This window comes from Mesocricetus auratus, unplaced genomic scaffold (genome assembly GCF_017639785.1).
Source record: "Mesocricetus auratus isolate SY011 unplaced genomic scaffold, BCM_Maur_2.0 Super-Scaffold_6730, whole genome shotgun sequence".
In the NCBI taxonomy this organism is placed as follows: domain Eukaryota; kingdom Metazoa; phylum Chordata; class Mammalia; order Rodentia; family Cricetidae; genus Mesocricetus; species Mesocricetus auratus.
In genome coordinates, this window is record NW_024429184.1 from 3,364,493 (window position 1) to 3,378,675 (window position 14,183).

At 45.7% G+C, this 14,183-nt stretch overlaps 1 protein-coding gene across 4 annotated transcripts in view; it reads left to right on the forward strand.

Moving 5' to 3' along the window:
* The window catches only part of Tmem245 (transmembrane protein 245), an 83,387-nt gene extending 69,204 nt beyond the window's left edge, over positions 1–14,183 (forward strand). For all 4 annotated transcript variants that reach the window (XM_040738144.1, XM_040738151.1, XM_040738149.1 and 1 more), the window contains 3 exons: positions 1,488–1,662; positions 4,978–5,172; positions 9,392–14,183. In XM_040738144.1, coding sequence (XP_040594078.1) covers positions 1,488–1,662; positions 4,978–5,172; positions 9,392–9,437 — 416 coding nt within the window. In that variant the 3' untranslated portion in view covers positions 9,438–14,183. The remainder of the gene's footprint in view (positions 1–1,487; positions 1,663–4,977; positions 5,173–9,391) is intronic.

The following is a 14,183-nucleotide window of genomic DNA, read 5'->3' on the forward strand; positions in this document are numbered from 1 at the left end:
TCTCCTGCTTTCGTGTACCGTCCCCCGTCCCGTGTGGCCCCCCCCACTCGTGCTTTCCCCGCCTGGCCGTCTGGTGAGCCACCCCCTGATCGCCATGTACCGAGACCACACAAAGCTGCTGTGTAATCGTCGTGAGGCAGGCAGGAAAGGTGAAAGATGGAGGGACAGCCGCTTTTTTCAAGATTACCCGATTGGTCAGTGGTTGAACCAGAAGAGGAGTCCACATCCGCATGGCTCTTAGTCTGAAGGGAGCCAAAGAGAGGAAGGAGAGTGCTTGGACTGTTTTGGAACAGGGTGGGCTTGAAGTAAAGTCCTTTACTAACAGGACTTTGTTATATGTAGTTACTTTTTTTTTTAAAGTAGCAAAGTAAAGAATAAGAATTCAACCTGAGATTTATTTAGGTTTGACTTGAGGGTCAGGATATTTTTTTTGGATGTTATAGGGGTATGTTTATAGGACTCGATTTTAGCCATAGGACAGTAAGATTTAACAGTTAAGAATAACATAAACTAGGGGCTGCAGAGATGACTCAGGGTTTAACAGCACTGGCTGCTCTTCCAGAGGACCTGGGTTCAATTCCTAGTACCCATATAGCAGTTCACAGCTGTCTGTAAGTCCAGTTTCAGGGGATCTGACACCATCACATAGACACAACAACAATGCAGAGAAAATATTAAGTCATTTAGAAAAGAACACAAGCTAGACATATTAGAAAATTTTATAATGACTTTTAAGATAATGAACTGTTAGCTTGGCAGTGGTGGCACACACATTTAATCCCAACACTCAGGAGGCAGAAGAGGCAGAGGCAGGCGGTTCTCCTGGCCTACAGAGGGAGTTTCAGGACTGCCAGGGCAACACAGAGAAACTGTCTTGATCTCTCCCCACTCACCCAAAAAACAAAAACAAAAACCCTACAAAACCCATAGTGAACAGTTACTTAACTAGAAAGTCTAGTTATAGAGGTTCTACTAGTCCTGTAAAACTGAAGCTTGTGTTCATTTACTTGTTTGGATGGATTTTTGTTCTTTGTGTTTTTTCGTTTTTCCAAAAAAGGGTTTCTCTGTGTACCCAGGCTGTCCTGAAAATCACATTGTAGATCAGGGTGGCCTGGAACTCACATAAATCCTCCTGCCTCTGCCTCCCAGGTGCTGGCATCAAAGGAGTGAGCTACCATTGCCCAGCTGTTTGGGTGTTTTTTTTGACAATGATATTTTTTTATGTTATGTGTGTGAGTGTTTGCATGCATGGGTGTATGTATTTGCATTACACGTGTGCAGTACCTGCAGAGACCAAAAAAGCATGTCAGATCCTTTGGGACTGGGGTTTACAGTGACTGTGAATGCCATGTGGATGTTGGGAACCATAGATGGGCCTCCAGTTGCAATGGGCTGCCTTCCGGGAGGGAGGGGTAGTGCGTGGGTTCTCCTGCTTTGTTACTGTTTTGTCAGTGACGTTGTTTGCTTTTCTTTGACTCCTGTGTTAGCTTTGGCAGCAATCCTTGGAGCGGTGCCATTTCTGGGGACATATTGGGCAGCAGTGCCTGCCGTTCTCGACCTGTGGCTGACACAAGGGTTAGGATGTAAGGCCATCTTGCTCCTGGTCTTTCATCTCTTGCCAACATACTTCGTAGACACTGCAATCTACTCCGACATATCAGGGTAAGTGCTCTCAAGTTCTTGCTAAGTCAGGGTACTCAGTTTGGGGAGAGATGGGGAAAGACTATAGGCAGAATTTTTTCAGCTGGGTAGCCTTTTTGATCCCCCCTGACAGTGAAATTTGGATGTAGAATAATATTGCTGTGATCGGAATATGATTGTTATTATGTAAGATCTATAAAGCCTCAAGTTAAAGATAAAATTATGCACAGTTATGTTTTGATTTTTGTGGCATTTAGCCTAGGAAAGAAACATTACCAGGCATACGTAAAATATTTTAAATACTGTAAAGAGTTATTTATTTCAGTGCTGCTTTGCCCTTGGAGACAATGATTATGCAATTGTACATCTGCAGATCCTAACGTAAGGTGAGCCTCAGTGTGCTCCAATGTCCTCGCGCTGTTGAGATACTGTGTGGTTCATGAGGGACACAGCTTCTCCCTAAAACCAGTCAAACTTTGATGGCGCGATGCGGATGCACCTCTCTAAGTTTTGATTCCTGTATAGACACTGTGTCCAGGCTTCAGGCAGGTTGTCTCTTAGACACGTGTCCAGATTCACATTGTTCATTAGACTCTCCGTCCCAACCAAGTGGATTTATACCTGTGACTTAAAATTCAGAATATGGCCTACGCAACCCACCCCAAACAGTTAATGCATGCATTGCCTTCATTATTATGGTGATTATTGTGTTGAGAAAGGATCTCACTGTGTAGCTCAGATAGACCTCCCAGTTCACAGTCCTCCAGCCTCAGCCACCTAAACTCTGTGTGACAACTGAGGCTCACCTCTGGCCTCGTTCCGTGTACTGTCAGTTGTACTGGGGTGGAGTGCCTGTGGAGTGGGCGATGGGGAGGGGGGCAGAAGAACACACCCGGGATGGTCGCACACTTTCAGTCCCATCTCTCAGGATGCAGAGGCAAATTGGTGATCCCTGTGACTTCAGAGTCAGCTTGGGTTACATAGCCGGTTCGAGGCCATCCAGGGCTACAACGGGACATTCTTGTCTCAAAAGCAAAAAAACTTAAAGGCCAGCTGGACAGGGCCTCCACGTCTAGAAACAGCTGTCTAGAGCTATTTCAAGTTTTCTAGATTTAAGTTATCTGGTGACTTATTGCCTCTCAAATAAGTTAAAGTCAGGAAATAGTGCAGAACAGTGCAGAGTCCCCACTGAACCAGAGTGAATCAAACAGGCAACCCCAATCCATCCTAGAGGGGAATTTATACGCCCCCCCCACGAGGGAAAAGTAAAATTGCCACAAGTTGTTGCCCAGGTCTGTGACCCCAGCATTCAGGCATCTGAGCCGAGAGGACTGCCAGTTGGAGACCCACTCGAGCTACGTAGCAAGACCCTGTTTCAGCATCAGAGACAGCCTGGCGCTGGAGGACTGTCTCCGTGGTTAGAGTGTGTCTTCTTCTTCCAGAGGACCTGAGTTTGGTTCCCAGCACCCACATTGGACAGCTCACAACTGTGTATCTGCAGTTCTAGGGAATCCAAGATCCTCTTCTGGCCTGTGGTCATGCAGTACATACATAGAAGTAAAAGTCTCCAGCCCAGCAAACAAACGAAATAGCTCCCTCAGAAACAAAGCCTGGCTTAGTGGTGCACACGTTGGAGCCCAGCACTTGAGGGGCCGAGGCAGGAAAGTAACCTAAATTTCAAAGCCATTTGTTTTACACTGCAAGCTGCTGGCCAGTTAGGGCCACAGGGTGAGACTCTGCTTCAAAGCAGCCCACCACAGAATCATCAGTACTGTGGTAAACTGATGTTTTAAAAATTGAGGTTTAAACAGTATATGATTTATACTTGTGTTCTGTGTATTTAAACTTTGCTGTAAATTGTTTATATTAAGGATTATAGTTTAATTTAAGGTTTATATATGTGATTTTCTCATAACAAATGCTTTATTTGAAAAGTTTGGTGTATGTTATACATTTTAATAATTTATTTTATTTTATGTGCATTGGTTTTTTGCCTGCATGTATATCTGTGTGAGGGTGTCAGATCTTGGAGTTACAAACAGTTATGAGCTTCCACGTTGGTGCTGCAATTTGAACCTGGGTCCTCTGGGAGAGCAGTCAGTACTCTTAACTGCTGAGTCATCTCTCCAGCCCTAAATTTGTGTGTGTGTGTGTGTGTGTGTGTGTGTGTGTGTGTGTGTGTGTGTGTGTGTGTGTGTGTGTTTATATACATATCGAGTGAGAAGTTTTATTAGAAAGGGGTGGGAGGGGGAAGGAAAGAGAACAGAGGTAAAGAGACACAGAGAGCAGAAGAGAAGAGGGGGGAGACAGGAGCCAGAAAGAGAGGAGGGGGGAGACAGGAGCCAGAAAGAGCAGAGAGAGCAAGAGCCCTAAATTATATTTTTAATTAAGCTTTTATATAAAAGTCCTCTCTTCCTCCACTTAAGCCTTAAGAATTTCTGATTGCAATTTTCCTCAAACATGTTGTTTAGGGAAAGTCTACCTGGCATATGTGGACCACTGCTATAAATCTCTCTTTGAAAGAAGGAAGAGGGCTAAATTATAAACATCATGTTTTTGTTTGCTGTGTGTGTTTGTAAACTGTAATCTATTATCAAACATCCTTGCTGAGTCTTTATTTACCCCCATTAAAATGTTCCACTCGTGTGTGTCATTTAAAAACTATAAACAGACAGACCGTGACCATTCTTCACCCCTCTTACGTCAGAGACCAGGCTTATCTGTGCTGTGCTGCTGTATCTGCCCGACTCCATCCCGTGAAGCCAGCGATGCCATGATAAGCCTCGGGACAGTTATGACGCCTGTGAAGTAAAAGTCCCGGCTTTGTTGACACATGCTTTCCTTATGTGGCCTTTTATTACACCTGTGGTAACCATATTTTTAGAAGGTTGCCAAAGGTCTTAACTGAGAGTAGGCATATTGCTGTTACTATTTTTCACAACTGTAATTATCGTTTTATGAAAGAAGCCATAGTTAACTGAATGCACACTAAACTGTACTCACTGTTATCCTTAAAGGAAGTAACCTAGCAGGTAGCTTAGACTACCAGCAGGAGTTGTCTTCGGGAAGCCGTGTGGAATGGGTGCAGACTGCCTGGTAACAGCTAGTCCTGTGAAGAGAGGCTGATGTCACTCATTGGAACATATGCAAGAAAGTCCTGGTGTCTCAGTGCTATTACAGTGTTCTTGATTCTGCATTGACGCAGTCTACAGAAAGCTAGTAGTGGAGTAAAGCCTGAAATACTAGAGAGCCAACGTTGTGTTAGAATGTACTTGGGGTTTACTCCACCACTGGTGCTCATTAGAAGTCCCTCAACCGGTGTGCTCTGTGTTCCAGAGGGGGCCACCCTTACCTGACTGGCTTAGCTGTGGCTGGTGGAGCGTACTACCTGGGCCTGGAAGGAGCAATCATTGGGCCCATCCTGCTCTGCATACTTGTGGTTGCTTCCAATATCTACAGTGCCATGCTAGTGAGCCCTACGAATTCTGTGCCCACACCAAACCAGACACCGTGGCCTGCTCAGCCTCAGCGGTGAGTTCAGCATCGAGACGGTACCCATGTGTACACATAGACTGCCCGGTCTGCTTTCAGTGATTTCCTGTATCTAGATTTGTCAGGGTAACAGTCTCTAAGCACTCACTATCCATGCAACATATTTCTGTTAGTCCTCAAGTTTTCTCATACGTTGTTGACATCCGACATTTCTCCTGATTGATATTCTGGCAGTAGTCACTTTCAGAATAGTTTTGAACACGTTCTAAAGTGTACTGTGCACTCTTGAGACAGACCTTGTGTGGACAGTGTTTTTGCTTGTAATACTTACCATTTGTTTGTTTGTTTTTTCCAGACAGGGTGTTTCTTTGTAGCTTTGGAGGCTGTCCTGGCGCTCACTCTGTAGACCAGGCTGGCCTAGAACTCACAGAGATCCTCCTGCCTCTGCCTCCCGAGTGCTGGCATTAAAGGCATGCACCACCACTGCCTGACAAGAACAAACTTTTTTAAACTTCTAGATTACTGTATTACATTGTTCAGTTTGTCTTCAGTGGGAAAGCACTGATTTCCCTGTGGTCGTATATTCCAGTGTATTTGAGTTCTTTTGGTTCTGACAGTCCACTTACATTTTAAGAGTGGTGCTGCTCATTCTGTTTTAAATGTCATATATTTTGAATTGAACGTAGTGGTTTCTGAGTTGGAGTTGGGTGCTCAGAAGCCCATTGGAGCTAATATTTTTTTTTCTTAAGACAGGATCTCCCTGTAGCCCTGACTGGCCTGGAATTCAGAGATCCTCCTGCCTGTGCCTCCAGATGCTGGGGTTAAAGATGTGTGCCACCACACCCTCATCTAATGCACCCTTTTAATGATGGCTAAGAAAAGTTAGTTTCCTCAAAAAGAACAGAGCACGGGACATAGGTGACTACAAAGGCCTCATCAAGTGGGGTGGCCTAGGTCTTTTTTCCATCCCCCCCTCCTGTTTTTCTCGAGGCGGTCTCACGGTGAAGCCCGGGCCTGCTGAATTCACACTGCACTCTAGCTTTCTGCGTGTGGTGTGTAGTACCACACAGGTGCCAGGGTCCGTGTAAAGGGAAACGAAGGGAAAGCCTGGTCTCTTCGGGGCACTGGAGAAAGAAAAACAAATTTTGCTAATGTTTTGCTGTTATTTGGGGGGAGGGATATGTGTCTTCTTTTGTTTGGTTGTTTTTTGGTTTGTTTTGTTTTTTTTCTTCGAGACAGGGTTTCTCTGTGGCTTTGGAGACTGTCCTGGAACTGGCTCTTGTAGACCAGGCTGGTCTGGAACTCGCAGAGATCCGCCTGCCTCTGCCTCCCGAGTGCTAGGATTCAAGGCATGTGCCACCACCGCCCGGCTAGGGTGTGTGTGTCTTCTAATGATTTTGACAAGAGTTACTTTAAGATGAAACAAAATAAATGAGTATAGAGAGACAAGAGACTTCTTTCTCTTCTCCTGGAAGTAGGGAGTTGTATCGTCAAGTCAGGGCGCTGGGAAAGGTGATATGAGGACCAATAGATAACCACCATTATTTCCTCCCGTCATTCATACTTGTGGACAGTTTTCACTGTGCCAGCTGTGAGAGACACAAAGGCTTTGACTTTTCCCTGTGCAAATGCTTTCAGACGGTGAAGGTTTTTGGGGTTTGGCCCATGGTAAACTGACATGGTCATGACTTACTTAACCTGACAAGTCCATTGCCCCGTGCAGCCCATGATGGCTGTGGGTTTTGCTCCCTTCTGTGAGGTGATTGCTTCTCCACAGATCTTCAGGTCTCCTGGTTGGAGGTAGCAAGCCCTGCTGCAGCCAGGAGCAGGGAAGGGGCGATGAGTTGAGGATGCAGAGATCTGCTGTGGCCTCCGTGCCCTGTGCTGACACTCAGCCCGCTCGCATCTCTGCCCACTGTTCCTAGTCAGAACTCCTCCTTGTCTCCAGAGAAAAGAAATTAATTACTTCCAAGGAGCGGGAGGAAGTGACAGCTGTGTGGGTAGTAGGAGGGGGCGGAGGGGGAGGCGGTGTCCTAGGCTTTCTTAGCAGAAATTCATTGCTTAGCCTCCACCCCCAGTTAGCTCGTGTTACCTACTTCTGAACCGTAGAGGGGGTTTTGCTGAGTGAATTTAGGTAGTTTTAGGCTCCTTCTACTGCTGCCTCAGAATTCCTTCTTTTCAGGGGTGGCCCAGTTGCAGTGGTTGCCTGTTGGATTTACCCTACCAACCCCCAGCTGTTTGTGGGTGCTTGTACTGGCTGTCTGTGCTTGATGCACCCCTCTTTTAATGGGCAGTCTGGGCGGTTTAAGTCGTAACAGCACGCGTGACACTTCTAACATTTATTGAGACTTGCTGTGTGTGCTGAGTCCATGATAAACATGTAGTCCCAGCTGGCCCGGAACTCACCTGAGATCCATCTGTCTCCACCTCCTGAGTTACGGGATTAAAGGCATGCATCAGGCCTGGCTCTTGAGGTGTTCTTTCTGAACCTATTAGTGTCTCCCATGATGCTTAGATGAAGATGTTTAGGACTTTGTGCATTGTAGCCTAAGGTTAGGCTTCAGGTTATTCCTGGTTTATCTAACCTTGTGCATTTGTGTGGACTGGAAATGCTTAAAACTGAAGCAGTTGAGGAGGAGGCAAGATTGTGGGATTGCTTTCGAAGCTAGATTTGCTTTGTAGGCTGTTGAGGAAAAAGCCTTGTGCTGTGTGTGGTTGGTTGACACTGCTGCCTTAACTGAGTATACTTAACCCAGTGTTGTCTTTTGGTTCTGTTTCTAATGAAAACGTTGAATACATTGTGATAACTAGTGGCTGATTTGCTATAAAAACAAAATTAACTTTACCCAACCTTGAGGAAAATGATCTAAAAAGGATCAGTGATTTAACATGCTGTGTTTATATGGTCACAAGGCCTGGAGAGATGGCTTAGTGGTTAGGTCTGCTTGTTGCTGTTGAGGACCCTCCTTTTGCTCCGTTTCTTACCCACGACCGTGTGGAACCCTAGTCCTACAGAATCGGATGCTCTCTTCTGGGCACCAGGCATGCACATGAAGCATCTACATACATGCAGTCAAAGCTCTCAGTTTTTTTTTTTTGGATTTTGAAAAATGCTAGTGTTTTCGTGTCCAATATCTTTTGTTATTCCTTCCTGGTGACTCTGTTAAAGAGAAGCAGTATGGTTTATCTCTAGACGGGTGCTAGTAAACTGTCCATATATATTTTATGTCAGGAAAGTTTGCCTCAGTAATGCTAACATTGCTGTTAACAGAAACCCTATAACCCATCACTAGCTGCAGTCAAAACAATGTAAAGAAGACAGGCCATCATTCTTTACTTGTTTAGAGGAAGTCCAGAGGGGCATCCCAGGTCTAGTGTGTTAGACGCTCAAGCCCATCCTCTCCCCATCAGAGTGCTGCTCCAGCCTCGACCTGTAGCTTTCTAAGACACTGGAGCTCATGTTCATTCAGAAGCTCTGATCTGCCCGTTTGGCTGTCTGTAAGAACCCCAGCCTTGCTGAGTGACATTGTGACTCAGGCCAGTCAGTCATATCCAGGGCTGTTTGGTCACCACTCTCTTGAGTAGAAACCTTTGTGCAACAGATCTTTCTGTCCAGTCCAGATACCAGCTGGCACGTGGCAGTGCTCGCTTAGCTCGTCTGACATAGGGCAGCCATAGTACAAGACAGGTGATGAAAATGTCTTTCTACATCTGCCTGGAACTCTGTCCTGCGGGGCTCGGGCTCTGTGCTGCTCCAGGGTTCCTACTCCCTAACAGGAGTCTAGCCACTCCGCACTTAATCTGATCTGCGAGACTTAATCTCTTTAAGATCATCATGTCTGTTCTGCAGCTAGTTAGAAGTTCTAAGAGCGAAAACACTGCCCAAAGTTGCACATTTCTCTGAACATCTCGTTAGCCAAAATTCAGTCACATAGCCATATGCGGTTTCAAGTTAGTCTGGGGAAGTCTTTTGGATAAAAAGATAATGGACTCAGACCAGAACTGGGCTTTTGTTTATAAAGAATAAGGGCTAACCAGTAGATTTTGAAACAATCTTGTGAAAATACTAAAAATAGTGACTGTAATCTCTTCTCCCTCTGGAAGGTTGTGAAATAATGTGATTCTGTATGGTAACTGGTTCTGGCCTTCCCCTCCCTCCTTCCTTCTGACTTTCTCTCTCTTTTTTTTTTTTTTTTCTTTTTTTCTGTCTCTGCCCCTTTCCAAAGCAAAACCAACCGTTCTGTCTTCTTTTTTTTAGGACTTTCCGTGACATCTCTGAGGATCTGAAATCTTCAGTAGACTGACATGGCTTTACTGCTGTGACCCCTCTGGGGAGTTCTACCTCGACAGTGAATTCTCCCAGTTGTGGCCTCTGTCCTGTCAGCTGTGTCTGGCAGGCAGAGGCTCCAGAAGAGAAGCTGAGGACTCGCTCTAGGCTGCTTTGCGTTTTAAAACACGGCTTGAGTCGGAAACGGTGTGTGCCCACAGCTCACGCTACGATGGCTTGAAAGGTTGCAGTTCGCGCACTGGTTGGCATCAAGGCTTAAACTGCCCCTCATTGTCTACTGCAATGCGTATTTATGAAGTTACCCTGAGGATCCTAGAATGACTGCCATTAAAAGTATTTGTATTTCCAGTGTAATTTTTCTCCTGCCTCAGGAGTTCTTAGCCCCCTTTCAGTGACGAGGCCTTCACTTTGGAGTCTGGTTTGATAAGCAGGGGAAATGAGTCTCACACCCTTTTAGAACCCCGCCACCCCTTCTTGGAGGAGAAAGGTGTCTGTGCCTGAGAAGAGATGGTGGGGTATGTGTGCTGTGACAGGCGTGGAGCTCTTCCCTCCTCCCTCCCCTCCGCCTTTCCTTTCAGGGTTGCCAAATTTCTACAGCCTTTCTGACCGCGTTGGATGGAGACCCTCACTGAGCTGCCATGAATGCGGCCGTGTAATAATAGCACCCGTGCCGTCAACTCTCTCCTCTTAAGTCCTTTACGAGAAGAGACTCTCGGGTGCCGTGGTCCTCTGCTTTGCTGTGTGCGTCCCCAGGTCTTTACTCGGAACTGTACCAGTAAGTTTCTTGGCAGCAGACTTTTGTGTTCTCTGCCAACTTAGCACAGTGCCTTGCACACGTGACTGTCGCTGGGCTTCACTAACTTTCTGCGCATCTCAGATACGACGCGGCCAGCATCGTGCTTTACGTGGTCAGCTTCCCACTCTGTTCGCACCCGCTCTCTCGGCTTTGCGTTCTCAACAGTGTCATCCTTGTTGGGGCCACTAAGCCTCGGGGCAGTGGCCAGTGCAGAGCCGCCAGCTGCCGTAAGACGCGGTCTCCCGTCTTCCGACTTCACATCTGCTTTCTTAGGGTACCAGCAGCTTTCCAGCCCTGTGACCCCAGGTGTTGTCGCACGTTCCCTGCAGGTGAAGGGAAGCTTGTCCTGCTTCACGGCATGATAGGAAGGAAGGCTGTCTCCTAGTTCCGCGCACCTTCCTAGCTGGCTGTTCAGTCAGCAGCCCTGCCCGTGCCCAGAGGGAATGTGAAGCAGAAGGGATTTCTGTCAAAGTTTTTTTTTTGAAAGCACTTAAGACTAAAGTTAAGTTTTGGTAAAGCATCTGGCTAAGTTTATAACGTTATTTATGTCACGAGTCATAAACCCCACACACTGCAGTGTCTTGACTTGGCTGTGTATAAGTGGAACACATGCAGGTCTCCCGGCTGTATCATGAATCCTTCAACATTTATGACTGATTATCCCGTTACCTGTTAGATTTGGCCACTAGATCCCTTACTGTGTTCTTTAATCAGTTGCTCATTAACACATTTCTTGAGTGTTAGTAAACTCTAGGCACCATGCCGGGGACTGTACAGGGTGCTGTGGGCGATAAAGGCAGCCTCTCACCTTAAACGCCGGCCAGATCATGTATCATATACTAAATCTAAAATTCTTGTATTAAAATGCCTGAGGAGAGGAACCAAGTTTGTGTTTGTTTACCATAACCTGGTAAGTTTATAGCTATAATTAGCACATGCTCATAAGAGGCAAATAGATACAGTGGTTTGTATACGTATACAAATTATGTTGCTCCAATGTGCTTTTAGCCATGTAAAAGCAAAATTGCAAAAACCTGAGTTTGAGCTGATTCGTAGCTGTTGGTAGAATAGTTCTGAATCTGAATGTGAAGTTGTTCATGGGGAACTCTGAACTTCCTAAACTAATGGCACTGACCCAAGCCTTTCCTGAAATTTTAGGAGCAGAGGTCCCCACGTTGCCACACACCACTCCATTGCTACAGTGAATTCAGGAAGGCCACCAGTTAGGTAGGTTGGAACCAAAAAGGCACCCTGGCATGTACCAGGAACAGAGAGGAGGTTTACAATATTTTCCTAGGATAGATAGAGTCTCTGCCCTACCCTGAAGTGTTTGCATGGGAATTTGAGCCAGGAAGAAGTTCCCCTAGGAACAGAGATGGTATCTATGCCTTACCTGTTTTTTTGTTTTGTTTTTGGTGTGTGTGTGTCTGTGTGTGTAGAATGCAGTATGTTATTTGTATGTGAGTATGTGTGTGTGTAGGATGCAGTGTGTTTATTTGTGTGTGAGTATAGAATGCATCCATGAAGCAAAAGTAACTTCAGTGAAACTGAGGACAGAACTCTGTCTTAGCGTCTTGGATTGTGTTAGCTTCAGATTCCCATTCTCTGACCCTTTTAAATGGAGTGGGCTCAAGAGTTGTTGGGAAGCTGTGTGTATGAGAGAATGAGTTCAGGGCTGGGAGCATCAGTCCCATGTGATGTCCCCCTGCCTGAATCCTACACTCTGGTTTTTAGACATGATCTATGGGCCTCTTTGGCTGCCAGTGTTAGGTGTTATTAAAGCTGTGAGTCTCCTAACCCTTCTTCCCTAAGAGCTGGCTGCTCCCCTTTGGACTCTGAGGTGAGTCTGGCTTGGCTCGTGACTGTGGAAAGGTACCCAGGTTGTATTATGTGCAGCCAGCCCCTGTGTCCAAACTGTGGCTTTTGCGATGGCGGCTGCTTGTCCCGTGTAGAGGCAGTAAAGAACTTGCAGGGGAGGCCTTCTGTTCGAAAGAGCTCACCTTGCTTCCTCGGGACTTGTGCATTCCTCCAGTTCCCCGCTCTGATGAGTGCCTGTTTCAGAAGTGAGGCAAGAAACGCTGGGAGCTGAAGGTCAACCGGGCTTAGACTAGAATGCTAAACTTCCCATAATCCAATCCTGACCTTCCAGTATCTTCTGAGGGTCTCCCACAGCCTTTCTAAAAGTATCACGGTGGGACTTTGAATGCCTTTTCACAGTAAAAATCGCTTGTGGCAACTTCTAAATTTCAGTTCCTGCAAAGAACAACTACTATTTATTTTCTATTTATTTTTTAATCAGTTTCTTGTCTTTGCTATTTTTGTCCTCAAATGTGTTCATATTTTTTAACTTACTAAAGCCTGTGCAAAACACCTATCTGAAGCCACCAAGCAGCTTTCTTTTCTTTTAAGTTTTTTTTTTTAATTGATAACTTAAAGAGAATTGTACATGAAGATTCTTCTTACCAGTCACAGAAGTTTGGTACTTGGATGGGCTGTTGTAATGAGATGAGGTTGTTTTAGAGAAGGAAACAGGTTTATGGGTAAAGCAGCTTATGGTACAGAGCCAGTTAGCAACAACAGAATCAGGAGTGGAATGTAGATCCTGTCCCTCTCAGCCCACCTGCGTTTCTTCCCTTCTCCTCACAGCTCAGCCACTTTTGTCACCAAAAAAAGAAGATGACGAAGATGTTCTGTAGAGCAGTTGTTTGCAGAATTAATGAAGTTGTAGGAGAAAAACCTGCTGGGGTAGGGAGATTCCATGGTCAGTTAAAATTGAGGAATGCTAAGTTATCTCCTTCCCCTGGGATGCTTTTGTTATGCCAGGACATGTTGTGAATTTAGGGAGGGCAGACTGTTTTCATTGTACCCTGTACCTCTATTCTCCCAGCTTTCCTTCCTCTGAGCATCTGGAAAGACCCGAGGTCCCTTTGCGCTCTTGATCAGGTTTACAGGTCTCATAGAAGACGTTGCTGGTGAGGATACTGGCAGTGCATGTGTTGCCGGGCTTCCGTGGGACGGCAGGAAAGCCCAGCGGTCTGGGGAGACACCAGAAAGAACACACATTGCTGCCCAGAGCTGTACCTCGCAGGAAAGATGTTCTTTCCCAGCGGTGGCAGGCAAAGCCAGTATCCCCAAGTTATCCAAGAATCACCTAAATTGCAAAATACACTGGTGATATTGGCACTGCGTCTTGGCAATGCTTTTGTGTGGCACTTTATAATTTTCAGGCACCTTTGGGCTCAACCCTGTGAGCTAAATAGATAGTATTACAGTCATTGTTCAGATAAGGCACTGGAAGCTCCGAGAAGTGTGTTTTTGTTGATGCCTCTCTCTCTCTCTCTCTCTCTTTTGTTGATGCCTCTCTCTCTCTCTCTCTCTCTCTCTCTCTCTCTCTCTCTCTCCCTCCCTCCCTCCCTCCCTCTCTCTCTCTCTCTCCCCCACCCTCCTCTCTCCCAATTATAGATCACAAAAGGATGGAGCCAGAATTTGGTTACAGTCTCTGACTCCAAGTCCAAAGCTGTTTATACTGGTCTTTCCTTCTAGCTTTATGTATACGGCGAAGGTATGGAAACGGATCTAACAGTGGCTTTGCTTATTGTGAGGGACGAAATCCTTTGTATTGGGGTGACCCAGCAGTGTAACCCTTACTGTAACTGTCCTAGAGAAAAAACCCTCCTTCGTCCTTGCAGTGCGACTTGTACTTCAAACACTGACTGTGAAACTAACACTGAACATACTGTTGTTAGTTATTTAGCTCTGCAAATGCATCTCCTATGCATTCTCAGGTGAAGGAGAGAAATGGTTTGACAGGAAAACTAGCATTCAAATGCAACCATAAATATCCTTTATTACATACGTGCTGTTTCTTAGCTTTAATTTGCTCTCACAACTTAATTGATGTCACAACATCTTTGTAAAATGTAATATATTTCTATTTTGAAATAAAGTCACAAATGTTGGATGAAA